This window comes from Zeugodacus cucurbitae, chromosome 4 (genome assembly GCF_028554725.1).
Source record: "Zeugodacus cucurbitae isolate PBARC_wt_2022May chromosome 4, idZeuCucr1.2, whole genome shotgun sequence".
NCBI lineage: Eukaryota > Metazoa > Arthropoda > Insecta > Diptera > Tephritidae > Zeugodacus > Zeugodacus cucurbitae.
The window spans coordinates 15917379-15940207 of NC_071669.1; the positions used below are offsets into that span (position 1 = coordinate 15917379).

General features: G+C 33.5%; 4 protein-coding genes across 4 annotated transcripts; 1 reads left to right on the top strand and 3 right to left on the bottom strand.

Moving 5' to 3' along the window:
• Nucleotides 1-2847: 2847 nt before the first annotated feature.
• On the top strand, nt 2848-3635 carry LOC128921376 (uncharacterized). The gene has a single exon (XM_054228871.1). The coding sequence runs from the start codon at nt 2947-2949 to the stop codon at nt 3289-3291; it is 345 nt and encodes a 114-aa protein (XP_054084846.1). The 5' UTR covers nt 2848-2946; the 3' UTR covers nt 3292-3635.
• Nucleotides 3636-12696: 9061 nt separating this feature from the next.
• Nucleotides 12697-13508, bottom strand: LOC105215566 (uncharacterized). Its single transcript, XM_029043499.2, has one exon. The coding sequence runs from the start codon at nt 13413-13415 to the stop codon at nt 13059-13061; it is 357 nt and encodes a 118-aa protein (XP_028899332.2). The 5' UTR covers nt 13416-13508; the 3' UTR covers nt 12697-13058.
• Nucleotides 13509-16833: 3325 nt separating this feature from the next.
• On the bottom strand, nt 16834-17685 carry LOC128919786 (uncharacterized). Its single transcript, XM_054228870.1, has one exon. It carries the CDS (start codon nt 17574-17576, stop codon nt 17220-17222), a length of 357 nt encoding a protein of 118 aa, XP_054084845.1. The 5' UTR covers nt 17577-17685; the 3' UTR covers nt 16834-17219.
• Nucleotides 17686-21126: 3441 nt separating this feature from the next.
• LOC114804598 (uncharacterized) lies at nt 21127-21629 on the bottom strand. Its single transcript, XM_029043501.2, has one exon. It carries the CDS (start codon nt 21506-21508, stop codon nt 21167-21169), a length of 342 nt encoding a protein of 113 aa, XP_028899334.2. The 5' UTR covers nt 21509-21629; the 3' UTR covers nt 21127-21166.
• Between the last annotated feature and the right edge of the window lie 1200 nt (nt 21630-22829).

Sequence of the window (22829 nt, forward strand, 5' to 3'; positions counted from 1 at the left end):
GAGCTGGAAGAAGTCTTTGATCTGAGAGCCATTATAATAAATATTTTTATACTCTCGCAACAAATGTTGCTAAAGAGAGTATTATAGTTTTGTTCACATAACGGTTGTTTGTAACACCCAAAACTAAACGAGTTAGATATAGGGTTATATATACCAAAGTGATCAGGGTGAAGAGTGGAGTTCAAATCCGAATGTCTGTCTGTCCGTCCGTCCGTCCGTCTGTGCAAGCTGTAACTTGAGTAGAAATTAAGATATCTTGATGAAACTTGGCACACTTTTTTCTTGGCACCATCGGAAGGTTGCTTTCGAAAATGAGCAAAATCGGACCACTGCCACGCCCACAAAATGGCGAAAACCGAAAACACATAAAGTGCCATAACTAAGCCATAAACAAAGCTATGGAAATAAAATTTGGTATGAAGGATCGTACTATGAAGGGGCATTTTGGATGTAATTTTTTTGGGGAAGTGGGCGTGGCCCCCCTACTAAGTTGTTTGTATATATCTCGCAAACCAATAGAGCTATATAAACCAAACTTTCTGCAGTCGTTTTTTTTAGCCACTTCCTAATACAGTCCAAAGATGAAAGAAATCGGATCATAACCACGCCCACCTCCCATACAAATGTTAGGTTGAAAATTACTAAAAGTGGGTTAACTCACTAACGAAAAACGTCAGAAACACTAAATTTCACATAAGAAATGGCAGATGGAAGCTGCACTCCGATTTTTTTACAAAATTAAAAATGGGCGTGGCGTCGCCCACTTATGGGTCCGAAACCATATCTCAGGAACTACTCGACCGTTTTCAATGAAACTTGGTTTGTAATAGTTGCCTTACATCCAAATGATATGTTGTGAAAATAGGCCAAATCGTTTCACAACCACGCCTACTTCCTATATACCAGAACTTTTAAGACAATCTGAATCGTTACTTTACAATATATAAAGTAAGTACTAGTGAAGATATCGGTGCAGAACTTTGCACAAATACTATATTAATAGTGTGGCAGCCCCATTCTAAAAATCGCCGAAATCGGACCATAGGTTTTTAAGGCCCCATATATCGAACACGAGGACCTCGGTGCTTCTAACCTAATATTATGGTTTCCAACTTTCAATGGACTTTATACAATATATATGACGAATATGTGGGTCAAATTGTGTATTATATAATATAAATAAAGTTAAATAAATAAATTGCGAGAGTATAAAGCGTTCGGTTACACCCGAACTTAGCCCTTCCTTACTTGTTTTATTGAAATTTGTTCAGAAGAAGTTCGTTGCTCCCGATATTTAACTCATATTGCCTAAAATTTCGTCAAACATTTTTTAAAAGTGGCTGAAATGAGTAGATGGTGTATATAAGGTAATCTATGGATATGAATACCTCCCTTATACAAATGTATACAAGTTTAGATATGGTTGTGAAATGAAATGCCTTTTCACATCATTTGATCAGTAGAAAAAGAGCAGTTTTCTTCAAAAATGCGTTTATCATATGATGTGATATTTGTGATGTGATATAAGAAGATGCGATGCTTGTCAAATCGGTGATGTTTTTTGATTGATAGTAACACGATTTCAAGTGTCTAGATTACTTAATTCAGTTTTTTTATTGTATGATGTGACCTTAGCTTAGTAAGAGATGATACTTAAAAAATGAGATATGTAGCACATGAGATATGAGTTTGTTATGTCACTCTGATGACAAATGATTTGACGTCGTATGACAAAACTAAATAAATTCGTATTAATTATTGGACTTTTTCATTTATTCCCGTGGTGTTGATTTGATATCACAAATACGATATAATGATAGTGTGATGTGATGTCAGTATATACAATATTATTTCTTGTATTTTATATTATATTTTACGTTATGCCGTTTATAATAATTAAGAAATAATCGTAGTAGAATATGCAATATCTTAATATAAAATATATCATATGATGTGATGTTATGATATACATAAATATCATAGCATAGAATTTCGCATGGCTTAATGTGTTGTAATATTCTGTGATTCAATATACTATAACTTGATATCATGTGATATTTTGTTGTATGTTTATAATATTCTACTGAATAAGGTATGGACCCTGATCATATGAGTGAAATATTTATTGTGATATCTTGTAATCATGTGATATAATTTAATGATATAACTTAATATAGTATTGATATGACTTGACTGAATATCATATGTTATCATACCATATTTTTCTGCAAATTTCTGCGATAACATATCACTGAATAAAGATCATGAGCCTACGTGATTGTCTTATAACAATTGACTTTGAGCCTTCATTCATTAATCTGAAGGCCTTTAGTCAAAATAACTTTTTCATGACAACAATTTTATGTTCTATTATTATATAAGGATGGAGATAAGAAGAGATGTGCTGAGTTTCGATATAGTATGTGTCTACATTTGCATATATTTGTATCAGTGATTTATCTTTCATTGGCGATAATTTTCCATATATTCTATGTATATGGAGTATGCAGTTATCTAAATTGCACTTTGCAAATGAAGATCATAATGTCAATATTTGTAATCAGCAAAGAATGTTGGGTACTATTTGTTCAAAGCATTCTATGTATGAGTTTAGGTTTGCAAGTGATAAGCGTGTTGTCCTCAAGAGTAACGTACAGCAAAATGCAAAAACAAATAATAGGACATATTTATCTTGTGAAATTCTCAAATTACACAAACAAAGCAGTGCCGAAAATTTCTCTTACGCTCATTGGACTGTGCTTAACTACTACCCTTCAATAAGGGTAGTTTCACGCATGCGCAAAGGTATAAATAGCTAGGGTGCCAAATAGGAAAACATCATTCGTAGCCTTGCATTCGAACGAATAACTTAACTGCAGAGTCAGTCAACAACGAAGTTAAATTCTTTTGTGAAATTCTAAATTTAAAAACAAATCAACAACAAACATGTCTTACGCTACACTCGTGAACACTTGCAACGCCAGCACTTTGGCTGAGCAAGGCATCAACAAACCGAACTACACACCAAGGAAGGCGCTCAAGAAGGCATTCAAACTATTGAAACGCGTCTTCAAGCCAGCAACAGTCAACAAGGTAGATTACAACAACAATACAGAGCAGCAAATCACGGTCACAAAACCTAAAGCAGTAACTGAGAATCAAGCCGAAGCATCTAAACTCAACGCTAGTATCCTAACCACTTGCTCAACACTCAGCGCTGAAGAGTACGAGAATGAACTGAACGAGTTAGCTGAATTGGCAGCTAAAAGCAAATTGATCGCTGCTGAGTAATCTGTTGTCGAAAACTACACTGCTTTATTGACAATCAAGGATGTTCTCCATAAAGTATCCTACTGGCAAACCGCTAGTGCCTTCAAGGACTTGGTTCGTCCTTAAACCGCACCGCTTTCATTATCGCAACAAACGCTTTATATCGGAGCTTTAATAGTTTATATATCGCCAAGCGTATATACACGTACGTGTGTGATGCAGTCGAACTGCCAAGCTTTGTTCTCGTTGTGCCTTCGCCCTTAATCGTTCTACATACTGCCGTATGTAGGCTGGCTGACTAACATATCTTCGATGAACGTCGGAAAGCTTTAATTATAGTATATCATTTGTCTTCCAATTAGTGTTAAGTTACAATAAGGAAATATATACTTTGGCTTAGAATTTTTAATAAAAATTTTACTGTAAAACTGAAATTTTTGGATTCTTTTATTTCTTTCTTTCAGGTAGTTGTTTTACTATAATTTTAATAACATTCTTGAATATTGCTGAAGGGATAATAAAATATTTCTTGATTGGGGTATTGGGTCCGTTTCTCTTATCTAGACTCGAATGTTTCGATTCCTCTTCAAGAATGAGATCACCGATTACCTTAAAATTTTTGTTTTAAATATTGTATTGTATGTATTAATTATATCTTTCTAATGGCCGAATTGTTTCGAAAATGCTGATTTTATTCGAAGCAAAATACTAATTTTCAATCTTGTGCAAAATCTAAATTTCTGGAACGTGGTATTATAAATTACAAGGCTCATTTGGAACTCTTTACCGTTCTGGTAATTTGGATGTCAAAGATTCACCATACTCTGGAATTATTGAAAATATCTATAAAGTAATGGAAATCGTCGAGTCAAACAATTACGGTGACACACAAGTTAACACTATTGGAACCGAATTTCCATCTGCGAATTGCTGCTATATCGCAACAAAATCGATCCATCTCTGAAACAGCTGGTTATTGGTGATAAAAAGTGGGTCAACAATTGAATCGTCTGATGGCAGCATTCAGCATTGGCCTATAGTATTGGAATTGTGTTCCATTAAGATAACGACAGGTCACTCACAACGATAGTGACTCGTCAGAAGCTTTGGGAACTTGGCTAAGAGGTTCTTTTGCGTTCATCTGTTAGTCCGGACCTGATACATAGTGATTACAACATGTTTCGATTGATTTTAGACGTAAATCGGATAATTCTAACTATGCTAAAAAAATAAATAAATAAATGCAAGAATGGATTTCTTTTTATTAGACCTTATATAGGTTATAATCATTTCAGACAAATTTGAGTTGTTATTTCAGATACATTGAGCTCAAAGCGGTCTATCGGATCTGAGACTCACATATAGTAGAGGCTTTCTTATTAACAATTGATGATCCTAAAACATAAAACATAGATAATGTAAGAATATGCTTAAATGATAATGAAATTCCGTTTATAATAGTAACAATGAAAGGATTATAAATATATTTGCAAAGATCACTGTTATATAAGTGATATGAAAGTATGTGATATGATATCATATATTTAGAAATTTTACTTGGCAACAACATACATATACACAGCGATATAATACACCTTGATAACTTAATTTTCTGGAAAATCGATCGATATTATATCATATTATATAAGAGCAAGAAAAAACGTTAACTTCGGCTGTACCGAAGCAAATATACCCTTCACAGGTGCATTTCTTGTAGTAACTATGTGTAAGTAAGTAAATCTAAAGACGTAAGTAAAAAAAACGAAAACATTTTACTAATCCATGTCAAATTTCGTGAAGCTACCACGTCAAATGCGAAAAATTTTCCATACAAGCCTTTGATTCCGATCGTTCAGTTTGTATGGCAGCTATATGCTATAGTGAACCGATCTGAACAAATTTTTTCGGAGATTAAGGGGTTATATACAGTTAGAATTTTCAAAAAATCGATTTTTTTTATTTCATTTTCTTAATGTACATATATTTAAGAATACACACAGAAAATTTCATATCGTTCCGGTGAATATTTTCAAAGTTACAAGCAAATGAAAAATTTGAAAAGGCGTTTCAGAGTGCTTGGAAGTACAAGGTCTGAGCGGCAGCGCCTTTTTCTCAAAATGGTGTTTTCAATGTCGGTGACCAACATTACTCGAAAACGGCTAGACCGATTAATCTCAAATTTAACACGACCTTCTTATATATATTTTTTAGTAATTAATCGAAGATTTTTTCTCTCCGATAAATATTTTTTTTTATAAACAATTTAAGGCCGAAATTTCGGTGAAGAATCGATTTTTTTTGAGATACCGCCATTTTGTCAAAAAATTTTATTTTGCTTATTCCTTCGATTAATTACTAGATTTAACATTATTTTAACGAAATCTGTTTGGTTTTTTAATTTCAAATGACCCAGTTCCGAGATATAGTGGTCACCGCAAAACGTCATTTTTGAGAGGAGCTCCTGGAGATCAGCTGTAGCTCTTTTTCAAATAAATATTTTTACTAGTACTAAGTCTTAAAATACAGTTAAAAGATACCATAATATGTGTATAAATTTTTGGATCAATAAATTAAAAAGTTTCTCAGAAAAAATTCTGGAAAATTCACTTTTTTTCGGCCGTCTAACTGTATATAACCCCTTAAATTATTTCTATGAACAATAACTCACACCAAATTTCGTGAAGATATGTAGTAAAATGCGGAACTTTTCCATACAAGCCCTTGATTCCGATCGTTCAGTTTGTATGGCAGCTACATGATATAGTGGTCCGATATCGGCAGTTCCGACAAATGAGCAGTTCCTTGAAGAGAAAATAACATCTGCAAAATTTCAAAACGATATCTTAAAAACTGAAGGACTAGTTCGTATATATACAGACGGACAGACAGACGGACAGACAGACGGACATGGATAAATCGACTCAGTTCAACATACTGATCATTTATATATATACTTTATAGGGTCTCCGACGCTTCCTTCTGGGTGTTACAAACATCGTGACAAACTTAATATACCCTGTCTGTTCAGGGTATAAAAATGTCCTGAGCTTCGGTATATATTTATATGTATATATGCTATAATTCATATCCAAGCAAATGTATTTAAAAAAGTAGAGTACTGATATCTTTGCAAATAATGACCACTATGTCGACATGTAATCAGCAAAGTATGTTGGCATCTATTTGTTCAAAACATTCTAAATATGAGTGCAGGTATTCAATAGCACCAAGTGATAAGCGTGTTGTCCTCAAGAGCAACGTATAGCAAAATACAAAAACAAATAATATGCCATATTTGGATTGTAAAATTCGCAAATTACACAAACAAAGCCGTGCAGAAAATTGCTCTTACGCTCATTGGACTGCGCTTCAGTACTTCCTTCAATAAGGGTAGTTTCACGCATGCGCAAAGGTATAAATAGCCAGGGTACCAAATAGGAAAACATCATTCGTAGCCTTGCATTTAAGCGAATAACTTAACTGCAGATTCAGTCAACAACGAAGTTAAATTCTTTCGTGAAAATCTAAATCTAATAACAACAAAAATGTCTTACGCTACACCGAAAACACACCAAAGAAGGCGCTCAAGAAGGCATTCAAACTATTGAAACGCGTCTTTAAGCCAGCAACAGTCAGCAAGGTAGATAACAACAACAATACTAAGCAACAAATCACAGCCGAAAAGCCTCAAGCAGCAACTGAGCAGCAGCAAAGCCAAGAAGCCGAAGCCTCCACATTCAACGCTAGCATTCTCACCACTTGCTCGACACTCAGCGCTGAAGAGTACGAGAATGAACTGAACGAGTTAGCTGAGTTGGCAGCTAAAAGCAAATTGATCGCTGCTGAGTAATCTGTTGTCGAAAACTACACTGCTTTATTGACAATCAAGGATGTTCTCCATAAAGTATCCTACTGGCAAACCGCTAGTGCCTTCAAAGACTTGGTTCGTCCTTAAACCACACCGCTTACGTTACATCAGCAGAAAGAGCTTTAATAGTTTATAAAGATATGTTCGTGATGCAGTCGAACTGCCCAGCAACTTTATCGTCGATGCAATCACACCCTTTATTCGTTCTGCGTGCGTGTTTCTTCGCTTCATTGTGAACGTAACACGCCGTGGGCTGGCTTTTTGGAAGTGTCGACGATGTTTAAATGCTTTAATTTTTTGATTTTTAGTTTTAGAATCATTTGTCTTCCAATTAGTTGTTAAGCACCATTTTTTATAAAATTCACTGATTTATAATAAAATATATTTTTGTGTAAAAAAAATCTGTTGTTGAGTTATATTTTTTAGGTTTGAAGGATAACACCCTAACTTTGTTGCGAAATTCCTCGTTTTTTTGCATGAATCGGAATATTCGAGATACTTTTCTACATTTTCGACTTACTCTACTCTATATCTGTGTTCATATTAAGCAAAGATATACTTGATGCCTTTGGATTTCGAATATTACAATTACTCTTTTTTAATATTACATCACATAATTCTTTGTTATTATTTGTTCTGTGAAGCAATCCCATAAGAGCAGTCACTTAGAAATTCCTTACCCTTAGAACATTTCTCATGCCATAAGATTATGCCGTATTTGAAGATTTTTTCGTCAGCAGCTATAGATGGACTTTAATGTTCTTAGATTTGATTCTATAAAAGGTCTTTAGGAAGACCACTCTAAATAAAAGAAAGATATATTCAATGAATAGTGAAAAATAATTTATTTTAATTCATTCACTTCACTTTGTAATCCTTTATGCTATCATGAATGGAATTGTAATCGTTTCATATACTACTAGATGGTGTTTTGTATTTTTGGGCGACTTTAGATACAGTTTTGATAGGATACACAAATGTTGTAAACTAACCGATGATCTATATTAGACTTTTTGTAAAGTAAATATTAAGCCAGCAAACGATTTCACTCATTTCTGAATACTATAATGGATGGAAACTTAGGAATTGTGTTTTGTTTTTACATATGTAAATATGTATGGTTTATAGTAAGAGTGTTACTCAAAGGTCTTGATAAATTACTAAAGATTAGTATGAGGCTGAGAAGATTTCTAATTATAGCTAAGTACTATACATATGTAATCAAAATAATGTCTTAGTACAAATAATTCAATGTTGCAGTTCTATGATGTGATATCTTATTGTTATAATCTGATGCAAAGTCTATTAAAATATATATTAAAATATCATATGATTATGCTCAATATCGTATGGTATAATAGCGTAGCAGAAAATAGCATTTACATTCAATATCACATGTTATCAATCTAATCTAATCTAAATTATACATAACATCGTGTGATGAAACATGGTATGTTTAAATACTATATCAATGAATGAAATATCGCATGAAATAATATTATTTCTTATAATATCAAATGATTATATACATTTCAGTGTAGATATCATATGATATAATGTGCTATAACCATATAGAGTGATATAATAATTATATCATATGATAAATAAACTTTCTGGAAAATCGGTCGGTATTATATCACTAGAAGTAGTCAATATATGGATGACGTTATCGCAGACGATTTTTGATTCGAAAGTTATGATTCAAGATTGTTGTTAATGTCATTAACTTTAACTTTTCTGTTTTAAAAAAAATTAAAGTGTCTTGAGCTTCAGAATACCACATGAGCATATATAATATATGCGATAATTATGCTGAATCTTTATCTTTGCAAATAATGACCAATATGTCAACATTTGTAATCAGCAAAGAATGTGCAGTACTATTTAACCATTCTAAAAATAATTTGAGTGCAGGTATTCCATAGCACCAAATGATAAGCGTGTTGTGCTCAAGAGAAACGTACAGCAAAATGCAAAAACAAATAATATGTCATATTTGCCTTGTAAAATTCTCAAATTACACAAACAAAGCCGTGCAGAAAAAATTCTCTTACGCTCATTGGACTGCGCATCACTACTACCCTTCAATAAGGGTAGTTTCACGCATGCGCAAAGGTATAAATAGCCAGGGTGCCAAATAGGAAAATATCATTCGTAGCCTTGCATTCGAACGAATAACTTAACTGCAGAGACAGTCATTGTCGAAGTTAAATTCTTTCGTAAAAATCTAAATCTATTAACAACAAAAATGTCTTACGCTACACTCGTGAATACTTGCAACGCCAGCACTTTGGCCGAGCAAAATATCAACAAACCGAACTACACACCAAGGAAGGCGCTCAAGAAGGCCTTCAAACTATTGAAACGCGTATTCAATCCAACAACAGTCAGCAAGGTAGATAACAACAACAATACTAAGCAACAAATCACAGCCGAAAAGCCTGAAGTAGCAACAGAACAGCAGCAAAGCCAAGAAGCCGAAGCCTCCACATTCAACGCTAGCATCCTAACCCCTTGCTCAACACTAAGCGTTGAAGAGTACGAGAACGAACTGAACGAATTAGCTGAGTTGTCATCTAGAAGCAATTTGATTGCTGCTGAGTAATCTGTTGTCCAAAACTAAACTGATTAATTAATAATCCTGGATGGTTTTGTATAATGCATCCAACTGGCAAGCCGCTAGTGCCTTCAAGGACCTGGGACCGTCCTTAAACCGCACCGCTTACATTACCGCAACAAACGCTTTATATCGGAGCTTTAATAGTTTATATATCGCCAAGCGTATATACTCGTACGTGTGTGATGCAGTCGAACTGCCAAGCTTTGTTCTCGTTGTGCCTTCGCCCTTAATCGTTCTACATACTTCCGTATGTAGGCTGGCTGACTAACATATCTTCGATGAACGTCGGAAAGCTTTAATTATAGTGTATCATATGTCTTCCAATTAGTATTAAGTTAAAATAAGAAAAAAATTGTATTTTGATATAAACCTTTATATATACAATTTTACTTTAAAACTCAAATTTTTGGTTTAATTTCTTTCTTTCTGGTACGCATTTTGTTTTTGGATAAATAACTGTGTAATCCGGAGATACTGGTTTATCTTGGATATATTTTTTATAATTCAAGCAACATTTTTGAAAACTACGGTTCGGATAATAGAAACATATTGATTAACTCCTGTTTCTGTGGTTGTAGTGGGTCCGTTTCGCTTATCTGAGTGGTTCGTTTCGTCTTGAGAGAAAGTACACCGATTAACTCAAAATTTTTGTTTTAAATATAAAATATAAACGAATTAAATTACAAACCGTTAGTTTCTTGTAAAATCTGAACTTCTGGAACGCTGCACTATAAATTTAAAAGATCATTTGGGTCTCTTTACCTTTTTGGTAATTTGGATGTCAACGTTTCTGGAATGCTCTGGAGTTATAATCGAAAATATCGATAAAATTATGGATACCGTCTAATCTAATGGATAGTCATGGACGTAATGTTTCGATTGCCCAGGAAACAGAACCGTTTAAAAAATCAATCCATTGTAGAAGCAAATGGTTACTGGTGATGAAAAGATAGACACTTACAGCAACGTCAAGCGAAAACGTTAGTGGTGTGATCGCTGTCAGTGAACCCTGTGGACCAAATGAAGAAAATAATCGACCAGAAGCTGTCAACGTGGGCTAATAGGTTATCCACTTTATAATCGTAACCTGGCATTATGTAATTACTATTCCACTCTATGGCGAATTTTCGATCTCTTCCAGAGACAAAGTGAAGATGTAATTTGAAATATTTCAAAACTCATTCTTTATTAACAATTATTGGTAGGTGAAAATTAGATAAAGGTAAAAATAGATCTATAAACTTAGAAACTAAAACAGAAGCTCATCCTAAAATTGAAAAAAGGTTATATTTCGTTTAATTTGTCGAATCCGACTGTAATGGTTAGTTAATTTAATTGGTAAAGAACCATTAGGGACCGTTCAACTTTAACCTAAATGTTATTATAAAGAAATATATTAATAAAAATAATAAAAAATGAGCTCAAAAGAAAGAAACATCCACAGAGATTGAACGATTGAACGAATAAAATATTCTAACATAAAAAATCTAAAACTATGCGTAAACAAATGTTAGAATAATTTACAACAAAACCAAAAACACAGAGAACACAAAGCAACCAGAAAGAAACAATAGAATCGAAAAATTTTAGTTTTACAGTAAAATTTTTATTAATAATTCTAAGCCAAATATTTCCTTATTGTAATTATATTTTCTTATTGTAACTTAAAACTAATTGGAAGACAAATGATATATTATAATTAAAGCTTTCCGACGTTCATCGAAGTTATGCTAGAAGGCCAGCCTACATACGCCTTTAAAGTATTTAAACATACCATGTTTCATTACACGATGTTATGCCATATTTAGATTATTGATATTGAATGGAAATGCTATTTTCTCCTATGCTATTATACCATACGATATTCAGCTTAATGTTATTTGATATGATATCATATTATATTTTAATCTATATTTCAATAGACTCTGCAACATTGAATTATTTGTACTAAGTCATTATTATCATTTTATCATTATCGTTCGTTATGAGGATTTATTGTCCAATATAACAATTTGAAAGAAAAAGGCCCTGGTTTTACTAAAATTGATTGTATTTAAACATATCTACTTTTATTACAGTGTTATGTTATAAGGTGGAATTGTATTGAAAATGTTCGATGTCTCTGAAAGATCTTTTATTTTGATTACATATGTATAGTACTCAGCTATAATTAGAAATCTTCTTCAAATCTTTTCATGATAACATAAAGGATTACAAAGCAAATAATTTTTACAAAAAATCAAACTAATGAATTAAAATAAATTATTTTTCAATATTCATTGAATATATCGTTCTTTTAATGAGAGTGGTCTTCCAAATACCTTTTATAGAATCAGATCTAAGAACATTAACATTAACTTTTAATAAATTTAGAAAGCATATTTTAGTATCTTACTAAACTGTTTGCGATGCATTGAGATTACATACATATTGGATTAAAGATCTGTGATTCAAGTCTAAATAAGTTGCTGCTACTTGTACTATTTTGTATGATTCTTCAAAAAATACAGCTTTATCTTAGTATGGCATGAGGAATGTTCTAAGGCCAAGTAATTTCAAAGATACTGGTCTTATAGGATTGTTTCACGGAACATACAGTAACAAATAATTATGAGATCTATAGTTCTAGAATAGTTCCTATCTAATCTAAGATCTAGTATTAAAATCAGTATAATTTTAATATTTAAAATCCAAAGGCACCATGTATATCTTTGCTTAATATGAAGAGAGATATAGAGTGGAGTAAGTCGACAATATAGAAAAGAATATTGAATTTTTCCAATTCATATAATAAAGCAAGAAATTTCACAACGAAGTTATAAAACAACACCCAATCCTAACCATTATAACCTAAAAAATATAACTCAAAACAAGGAAATTTCTTTTTATACAAAAATATATTTTATTATAAATCAGTAAATTTTATAAAAAAATGGTACTTAACAACTAATTGGAAGACAAATGATTCTTAAACTAAAAATCCAAAAATTAAAGCATTTAAACATCGTCGACACTTCCAAAAAGCCAGCCCACGGCGTGTTACGTTCACAATGAAGCGAAGAAACACGCACGCAGAACGATTAAAGGGCGTGATTGCATCGACGATAAAATTGCTGGGCAGTTCGACTGCATCACGAACATATCTTTTACAAACTATTAAAGCTCTTTCTGCTTATGTAACGTAAGCGGTGTGGTTTAAGGACGAACCAAGTCCTTGAAGGCACTAGCGGTTTGCCAGTAGGATACTTTATGGAGATCATCCTTGATTGTCAATAAAGCAGTGTAGTTTTCGACAACAGATTACTCAGCAGCGATCAATTCGCTTTTAGCTGCCAACTCAGCTAACTCGTTCAGTTCGTTCTCGTACTCTTCAGCGCTGAGTGTTGAGCAAGTGGTCAGGATGCTAGCGTTGAAGTTGGAGGTTTCGGCTTCTTGGCTTTGCTGCTGCTCAGTTGCTGCTTGAGGCTTTTCGGCTGTGATTTGTTGCTTTGTATTGTTGTTCTTATCTACCTTGCTGATTGTTGCTGCCTTAAAGACGCTTTTCAATAGTTTGAATGCCTTCTTGAGCGCCTTCCTTGGTGTGTAGTTCGGTTTGTTGATGCCTTGCTCAGCCAAAGTGCTGGCGTTGCAAGTGTTCACGAGTGTAGCGTAAGACATTTTTGTTGTTGATTTGTTTTTAAATTTAGATTTTCACGAAAGAATTTAACTTTGTTGATGACTGACTCTGCAGTTAAGTTATTCGCTTAAATGCAAGGCTACGAATGATGTTTTCCTATTTGGCACCCTGGCTATTTATACCTTTGCGCATGCGTGAAACTACCCTTATTGAAGAGCGTACTCTTGTGGCGTCCAATGAGCGTAAAGGCATTTTTCTGCACGTCTTTGTTTGTGTAATTTGAGAGTTTCACAAGACAAATATGTCCTATTATTTGTTTTTGCATTTTGCTGTACGTTTCTCTTGAGCACAACACGCTTATCATTTGGTGCTATGGAATACCTGCACTCAAATTATTTTTAGAATGGTTAAATAGTACTGCACATTCTTTGCTGATTACAAATGTTGACATATTGGTCATTATTTGCAAAGATAAAGATTCAGCATAATTATCGCATATATTATATATGCTCATGTGGTATTCTGAAGCTCAAGACACTTTAATTTTTTTTAAAACAGAAAAGTTAAAGTTAATGACATTAACAACAATCTTGAATCATAACTTTCGAATCAAAAATCGTCTGCGATAACGTCATCCATATATTGACTACTTCTAGTGATATAATACCGACCGATTTTCCAGAAAGTTTATTTATCATATGATATAATTATTATATCACTCTATATGGTTATAGCACATTATATCATATGATATCTACACTGAAATGTATATAACCATTCGATATTATAAGGAATAATATTATTTCATGCGATATTTCAACATATCTCGTATATTGTTATAGTATTTAAACATACTATGTTTCATCACACGGTGTAATTATATCATGTTTAGATTGGATTAGACTGATAACATTCTGATATTCAAGGGAAATGCTATTTTCTCTTACGTTATTATACCATACGATATTCTGCATAACCATATTTGATATGATATCTTATGATGTTTTAATATATTTATATATAATTATTTCTTGATATTCTGTATATTTCAATAGACTTTGATGTTAGTGCTTTAGATTATAAAAATAAGATATCACAGATGAAATATCACATCGTTCGTTAACGACGCTCGTATTATCTATTTTATGAATATGAATCGCTAAATGTGTTGCTAAGCGCATAACTCGAGAACAGCTGAACTAATTACGCTAAGACTTTTTTTAGAATATCCCTTGTAGTACAAGTATGGTTTTTTACGGAGAGAAAAATTTCAAAAATTGTCTTAAAAAGTTCACACTTTCTAATCTTCCATTCAAAAAATTTGTACTCTATAGTATAGAAATTAATAAATTTATTAGTATAAAAATTAAGGAAAGGCTAAGTTCGGATGCAACCGAACATTTCATACTCTCGCAATTTATTGATGTAATTTTATTGCGATAACACACAATTTGACTCATATATTCGGCATAAAATCCACTTGAATAACAAAAATCATCATATATAGTATATGAGGGTTGAGGGCCTAAAATCATTTAATTTGTGGCGGTACATAAAGAATCGCCAATTAATAACGAACATACGAGTGTTTTTGCAATAAAATAAAACTGCGACTGCTGAAGCAGTTTCTAGATATTTGAAATGGTAGGGTCTCAGTTGACATATCGATGGATTAATAACATTTTCATCGAATTTTTCCTGACATGAACCCACAATATAATAACCACTGATTGAATTACCTGTATTGGCAAAGGAAAGTTGACACAGCTACAAACCTGAATGACGTAGTCAATTATCCCTTAGACTATTTAAAATTGCCTGGACTATCACCACTCATTTTGCAATTAAAAGTAGTGTGAGTTGTCATCAACCTGGACTTTGCAATATAACAAGACTGGCTGTGAAGAAGGTAACTTTGAAATTTGCTCATATGTTATATACTTCAAAATACGATTAAAAAATTCAAAGTTTAACAATTTATGATGATTTACTCTTAATACAGATCTACAATAATGTATATCAATCATTTTCAAATTTACCGGCTATGACGTTTTCGTCTTTATGCGTAAGAATGTTTTCACTATATTGAAAAATTTAAAAACTTAGTGTATACCTTGACCACAAAAACGTGTGGCCGGGTCTGTTAGTATCCTATAAAGTTTCAATATAATAATCTCAAAGAAAAGGCCCTGGTTTTACTAAAATTAATTATTTAAAATTATTTTTAAGCATATCTACTTATATTACAGTGTTATGTTATAAGGTGGAAATTGTATTGAAAATGTTCGATGTATCTGAAAGATCTTTTTTTTTATTAAATATGTATAGTACTTAGCTATAATTAGAAATCTTCTTCAAATCTTTTCAAATAATGCCTCATACTAATCTGTAGTAATTTACCAAGACCTTTGAGTAACTCTCTTCATGTAAACCATACACATTTACATATGTATACAAAAAAATACACTATTCCTAAGTTTTCATCCCTTTTAGTCTTCAGAAATGAGTGAAATCCTTTGCTGGCTAAACATTGACTTTATTAAAAGCCTAGTGTAGATCATCGGTTAGTTTACAACATTTGTGTACCCAATCAAAACTGTATCTCAAATCGCCCAAAAATACAAAACACCATCTAGTGGTATATGAGATGATTACAATTCCATTAAGTTTATGTTATTCAAACCAAAGACAACATCATAACTCGTAACACAGTTTGCGATGCATTTCATGATAGCATAATACATAGATTACAGAACAAAGTTGTTTTTTTGAAATAATAAAATCAAATGAATAAATATAGATTAATTTTCACTATTCATTGAATATATTGTTCTTCTATTTAGAGTATTATTTCTAAATAGCTTTTATAGAATCAGATCTACATTAAAATCCATATATAGCTGTTGACGAAAAAATCTACAAGTTCTTCAAATTTTTAATAGATTGAGAACGAATATTTTATAATCTTACTAAACTGTTTGCGATGCATTGAGATTACATACATATTGTATTAAAGATCTGTGTTTCAGGTCTAAATAAGTTACTGCTACTTGTACTATTTTGTATGATTCTTCAAAAAATATAAAAATTATCTTAGTATGGCATGAGGAATCTTCTAAGGCCAAGTAATTTTAAAGATACTGATCTTATAGGATTGTTTCATGGAACATAAAGTAACAAATAATCTGATCTAAGATCTAGTATTAAAATCAGTACAATTTTAATATTTAAAATCCAAAGGCACCATGTATATCTTTGCTTAATATGAAGAGAGATATAGAGTGGAGTAAGTCGACAATATAGAAAAGAATATTGAATTTTTCCAATTCATATAATAAAGCAAGAAATTTCACAACGAAGTTATAAAACAACACCCAATCATAACCATTATAACCTAAAAAATATAACTCAAAACAAAGATATTTCTTTTTATACAAAAATATATTTTATTATAAATCAGTAAATTTTATAAAAAAAATGGTACTTAACAACTAATTGGAAGACAAATGATTCTTAAATTAAAAATCAAAAAATTAAAGCATTTAAACATCGTCGACACTTCCAAAAAGCCAGCCCACGGCGTGTTACGTTCACAATGAAGCGAAGAAACACGCACGCAGAACGATTAAAGGGCGTGATTGCATCGACGATAAAATTGCTGGGCAGTTCGACTGCATCACGAACATATCTTTTACAAACTATTAAAGCTCTTTCTGCTTATGTAACGTAAGCGGTGTGGTTTAAGGACGAACCAAGTCCTTGAAGGCACTAGCGGCTTGCCAGTAGGATACTTAATGGAGAACATCCTTGATTATCAATAAAGCAGTGTAGTTTTCGACAACAGATTACTCAGCAGCGATCAATTTGATTTTAGCTGCCAATTCAGCTGACTCGTTCAGTTCGTTCTCGTACTCTTCAGCGCTTAGTGTTGAGCAAATGGTGAGGATGCTAGCGTTGAATGTGGATGTTTCGGCTTCTTGGCTTTGCTGCTGCTCAGTTGCTGCTGGAGGGTTTTCGGCTGTGATTTGTTGCTTTGTATTGTTGTTGTTATCTACCTTGCTGACTGTTACTGGCTTGAAGACGCGTTTCAATAGTTTGAATGCCTTTTTGAGCGCCTTCCTTGGTGTGTAGTTCGGTTTGTTGATGCCTTGCTCAGCCAAAGTGCTGGCGTTGCAATTGTTCACTAGTGTAGCGTAAGACATTTTTGTTGTTATTAGATTTAGAATTTCACGAAAGAATTTAACTTCGTTGATGACTGACTCTGCAGATAAGTTATGTGCTCAAATGCAAGGCTACGAATGATATTCTCCTATTTGAACGCTGGCTATTTATACCTTTGCGCATGCGTAAAACAACCCCTATGTTGCTGAGTTGCAAGGAACACACGTGTGCGGACCAATGAGCGCACGAATTTTTTTTCTATAGGACTTAAATTTTATTGTTATGGCATTTTGGGTACGGAGGTATTGTTTTGTAAAATTCTTTTTGGTGTTCGCTACACTTGAGGGTAACACACTTTTCGATCGTGTTGTGTAGGTATGCATGTATGGTTGACTGTACATGCATTCCTATGTAGATAGTATGTATGTATGTATACATTAATATTTATGAGGGAGTTTTTTGCTTATTGCTTACAAATTTGTATCAAAGTGGTTTCAAAATATTTGTGAATACGTTTTTATTGTGATGCTCCAGAATTCATATCTTAACTGATGAAACATGTAAATCTGTGAAATAAGTTTATATTATCCTCATGGTAGCCACTGTTAAACTACTGTATGCTTAAAAGAAGTATTAGATTTAGACGTTTGCAGGTTATTAAAGTCCCTATATGGAAGCCTTTCTCAATAATCAACCGCTTACAAATTTACGATTGTACCAGTATAGTTCCCGTGTCTCCCAAAAAGTGTTTTTTAGTATTTGTAAACAAAATTAGAGGAATTCGCTTCTTTTGTTAATGTTTTCCAGATCAATTTTTAGTAAAATCTCGTAGAGTATAATCTATATAAAAAATACCGATAATTTTCTTTTTTTTATATTTATTATTCGTATACATTAATATTTTCGCCTTCAAAATAATCCTCATTCGATATTATGTACTTATGCCAGCGCTTCTTCCAATCGTCGAAACACTTCACACTCTCGATTTTTAGTACAGCCTTTGGCTGATTTCATCTATGTTTGTAAAACGACGGCCCTTTGAGGTTAACTTTGTTTTTGGAATTAGGAAAGAGCAACACGGAGTTACGTCCTGCGAAAATGGTTATTTTATGAACACACCTCATATTCCCAGTTTGTTTCATGTTTGCTCCTATAAAAAGTGGATTCAATGACTGCTTCTATGTGCAACATTTCATCCAACTTGATAAAAGCTAAGCCTATCTTCCGACAGTCAGGAAATCTGAACTAAACACAACGAGAACATACTAATTTTCGAAATATAAGTGAAGAACTTCATTGGAAAATGATTGCAGACTCCACATATACTACTTAATGTAATGAATGAAGGATCAGTACTATGGAATAGACTTTTGATTTAAAAAACAACCAAAACCAAAAAAAAAAATTAAAAATTCGACAGAATATCCTTTTAAGCCAAAGCCTTTTTTTAACTTGCTGTATCCTTATCTAATATAATCACTTGCCAAATTTTAAACACTTCAATTAGATTGTTTAGTTTGAAACGTGTTTCATGATTTTTTAACATTCTATTGCATTCATAAAGTTACTACATGGATCTACTGATACTACTATCTATTCTAATATACAGTATGGTACAGAAGTGATAATAGATAATTTCTACGGAAAAAATTAACGTAATTTACTTGTAAGCAACCCACTTGTATACACTTCATACCGTTGAGGATATTTAAGGTTAAACATTAGTTTCATCGATTAGTTCGAAGAACTTTGAAGAACCAATTCCTGCAAAATTTTATTTGAAAAATAATACCACTCCCTCTGCGACCCTTCAGAAAGTTCACCAAGTTGGTTCGCCTTATTTGGTATTGTGACGACCTCAAATTTTTAATCTATTTAAGACTTACACATACTAAGTATGGATCACTCTATCAATACAATATTTTAAACATTAACCCGATTGGGCCAATTAATTATTACTTTAAGTGAACTGCTCTGGTATTCCTCACAACTCAATTTTAATTCTCCACTCGAGATAACGTTTATAGATTACTTCCAAGCACTGGACAAGTGTACGTAATACAAGCAGAGTTATTCAAAGGAACGCCTTTCGCAATACCTTCCGAACTATATTTTGAGTTATCAGATTTATACTACTTCACTGCTTGTAGACTAGATACAATGCGGACCTGATACCATTTCCAAACTTCATTCATAGCTTCCAGATATTTTCGCTTAATAAACAAATTGCTCGCACTATATAGACAATATGATCTCATCAGAGGTTTGCCAAAAACCGCATATCTTAGCATTGGGAAAAAAGTAATAATTTATAAAATGAAAGAAAATGAAGGCTTCGATGCAAGAAAACATTATGCCGTTGGAACGTTTTCGGTTATACAGTACTTGTCCAATAAATTACGAACGAAATTCCGTATACCGATTTTATCACTATGACGCGCGCTGGAGGATCGGTTACGTCTGGAGTTGGCTCAAATGCTTTGGATGAACAAGTATATTCTATTACCGACACTAGTAACCATCCTATCGTCACCAGGAGCGCGACAATCCCAAGAGTTCCATATTGCTATGGGAACACATATTTCTCTTCATTCGTAATTTATTTGACAAGTACTGTAAGTCTGAGTTCACATATGGCAACTTTGATGTATGAACTCGAATTTTGTTGAAGAGATAGTGATGAGGTATGGTGAGGATAAGAAGACAGACAGCAATATTTTATTCACCAAAATTTTTTTTCAGAATTTATTAAAGTTTCAGGAAATTGTTTTTTTCACAAAATTGCTCGAAGAAAGTAGTTCTGTGTGAACCCTATCGGCAATAGCGAACGAGCAATTACCGAAATGATAAAGAAAAGTATCTCAGTGTTAAATTAGTATATTATGAATCCAGACTTAACACTTTCAGTCTATTGAAATCCTTAGAAAATTACTTGACTGTTGTTGTAGCAAAATAATATTTAAGGAATCGATCTGAAATGTGAACTTTAACCCTTGTTTACTTCGAAGTACCAGAACTTCTATTTTTTTAGGAACAGTTCAATTTTTTTTATAAGTAGAGTAAATCTAAGCTGAAACAAACTAAAAATTATAATACAAAAAAAATTTGAGCGAAGAAAAATAAAAAGTAAATATTTTTGTTTTGTTGACATAACATTTTATTATTGAGACTTAATCATACAAATCTAATTACTTAAAAGCTAAATGGAAGACATTCGATTACTGCTAAACTTAAACTAATTGGAAGACATTTGGTTACAATTAAAATGTTTAAAATTAAAGCTGTCACACATCGCCAACGCTTACGCAGTAGGCCAGCCCACGCTTGGGTTCTCGCTCAATAGTGAAGGTTTGCGGAACGCGTACGCAGGACAGTTAAGGGCACAAAATTGCATCGACGATAAACTGGTGGCAGTTCGACTGCATCACAAACGTGCACACGCTTGGCCATATTCATATGTATTACTATAAACTATTAAAACTTCGTTACGATAAAGCGTTGAAATGCAAGTGGTGTGGTTTAAGGACGTTCCCAGGTCTCGGAAGGCACTAGCGGTTTGCCAGTCGGATGTGTCCAACATCCATGTTTGTATTATTCTATAAAGCAGTGTAGGCTTTTGTATTTATGTTACTTAGGCGCTCATGGATTTGATGGCAGCTTCCAACTCGGCTAACTCGTTCAGTTGATTCTCGTACTCTTCAGCACTTAATGCGTTGCTAATGGTGCGCATGTCGGCGAGTGATTTTGCTTCAGTTTTGCGACACAACTCAGTTACTTTTGGTGACAACTCTTCCTCTTTGCTTTGCTTTTCGGCGGTGATGATGACCTTGCCCGATGTGGATGGGCGGAAGAAGCGACGCAGCAATTTGCAAGCCTTCTTCAGCGCCTTTCTTGGTGTGTAGTTCGGTTTGTTGATGCTTTGCTCAGCTGTAGCGCTGGCGTTGCAAGTGTTCTTGAGTGTAGCGTAAGACATTTTTAGGTTTTTTGTAAAAATTTACGTATTTTACGAATTGAAATAAAAATTGTTTTGAAGTTCTTTAAATTGACTCTATGTTGCTTGTATGCAAGGCTACGAATGATGTCCTTTCGTTCTTCACGCCGGCTATTTATACTTTTACGCATGCGCAAACTACCCCTATTGGCGATCCGAGCACAAGGCTGGTGTTGACCAATCAAATGCCGTGCTCACGCAGGTGCAATTTGTTTTCGGATTTGCTGGTGCTCTTCACCATACCTGCGCTCTACCTGCAGTGGTTTCTCCCAGCTACACTGTGCGTTGCGCACACAATTAGTGTATTTATTAAGGTGACGCGTCGTGCTCGTCCCTGATCCCTGCCGCATTCCTATAGCTGTGTTGTTGCTTTTGTTTGTTGAATTTTTTTTGATTTTGGGATTTTTGGAAAATTGTGCGTTCCCTTGCACGTGTGCAAACGGTTTTCCCTCATTGCTAGTGCTTGTGCGCGTCTCTCCCCCCTCCTCTACAAGCTACCTGCCGTATAAATAATGCTCTTTAAATAGTAATGCATATCCTTTTTTTTTTGATCGTCTATTTGCTATGCTGATCGTGGGAAAGTAAAATAAAATTTTCGAAATCCTCGCATTTTCATAAATCTTTTGTTTGATTGTTTGTTACACTTATTTGTATTTCACTTGAAGGTAATTTGAGTTGCGAGTTTTCTGCATTCTCATTCAAAGCAAAGCAAGGAAACGCAGGCAAAAAATATGAAAATTTTGAAATGCTGATCGCTGCTGATCGACCGTTTGATTTTTGATATTTTTAGCGTTTGCTCGTGTATTGGCACCCACTGCGTATCGACCGTTACATTTTGATGTTGTTGTTGCTCTCCTCGCGCGAATCGTGCTCGAAGTGCATTGAATTGCTGGGAAAATTGCGTGCAGTGTTCTTGGCATTGATCAGCTCTCGATCTCGTGTTGTTGCTGTGCTTTGGTAATAGCTGCGTATGAAAATTGAAGGCAGGACAAGTGTTAGACCGTCGTTAAACATATGTTGCACTTTCCTATTTTGTTGATTTTTTATTTCCGAAATTCCTATTTTATTGCTCGCCTGCGTTGTTAGTTTTGACTGTGGTTCGGCGCGCTCTTCGCTGCGTGGCAATTGTTGGTTTTATTGTGGCTGCGTTTGTTGGGATGCATGCGCTGGAAATTGATTATGATTTTTAATTACTTTGTAATTAGAATTTCGATGAGAGTGTGTATGGAAATGACTCATATTGGTGGTATATATACAGTTTTGTATAATAAATTAAAAAACCAAGCGGGAATATTTTCGATAT

Coding starts and splice junctions, on each gene's coding strand:
- LOC105215566 (XM_029043499.2), bottom strand. CDS start 13,415: ATGTCTTACGCTACACTCGTGAACACTTGCAACGCCAGCACTTTGGCT.
- LOC128921376 (XM_054228871.1), top strand. CDS start 2,947: ATGTCTTACGCTACACTCGTGAACACTTGCAACGCCAGCACTTTGGCT.
- LOC128919786 (XM_054228870.1), bottom strand. CDS start 17,576: ATGTCTTACGCTACACTAGTGAACAATTGCAACGCCAGCACTTTGGCT.
- LOC114804598 (XM_029043501.2), bottom strand. CDS start 21,508: ATGTCTTACGCTACACTCAAGAACACTTGCAACGCCAGCGCTACAGCT.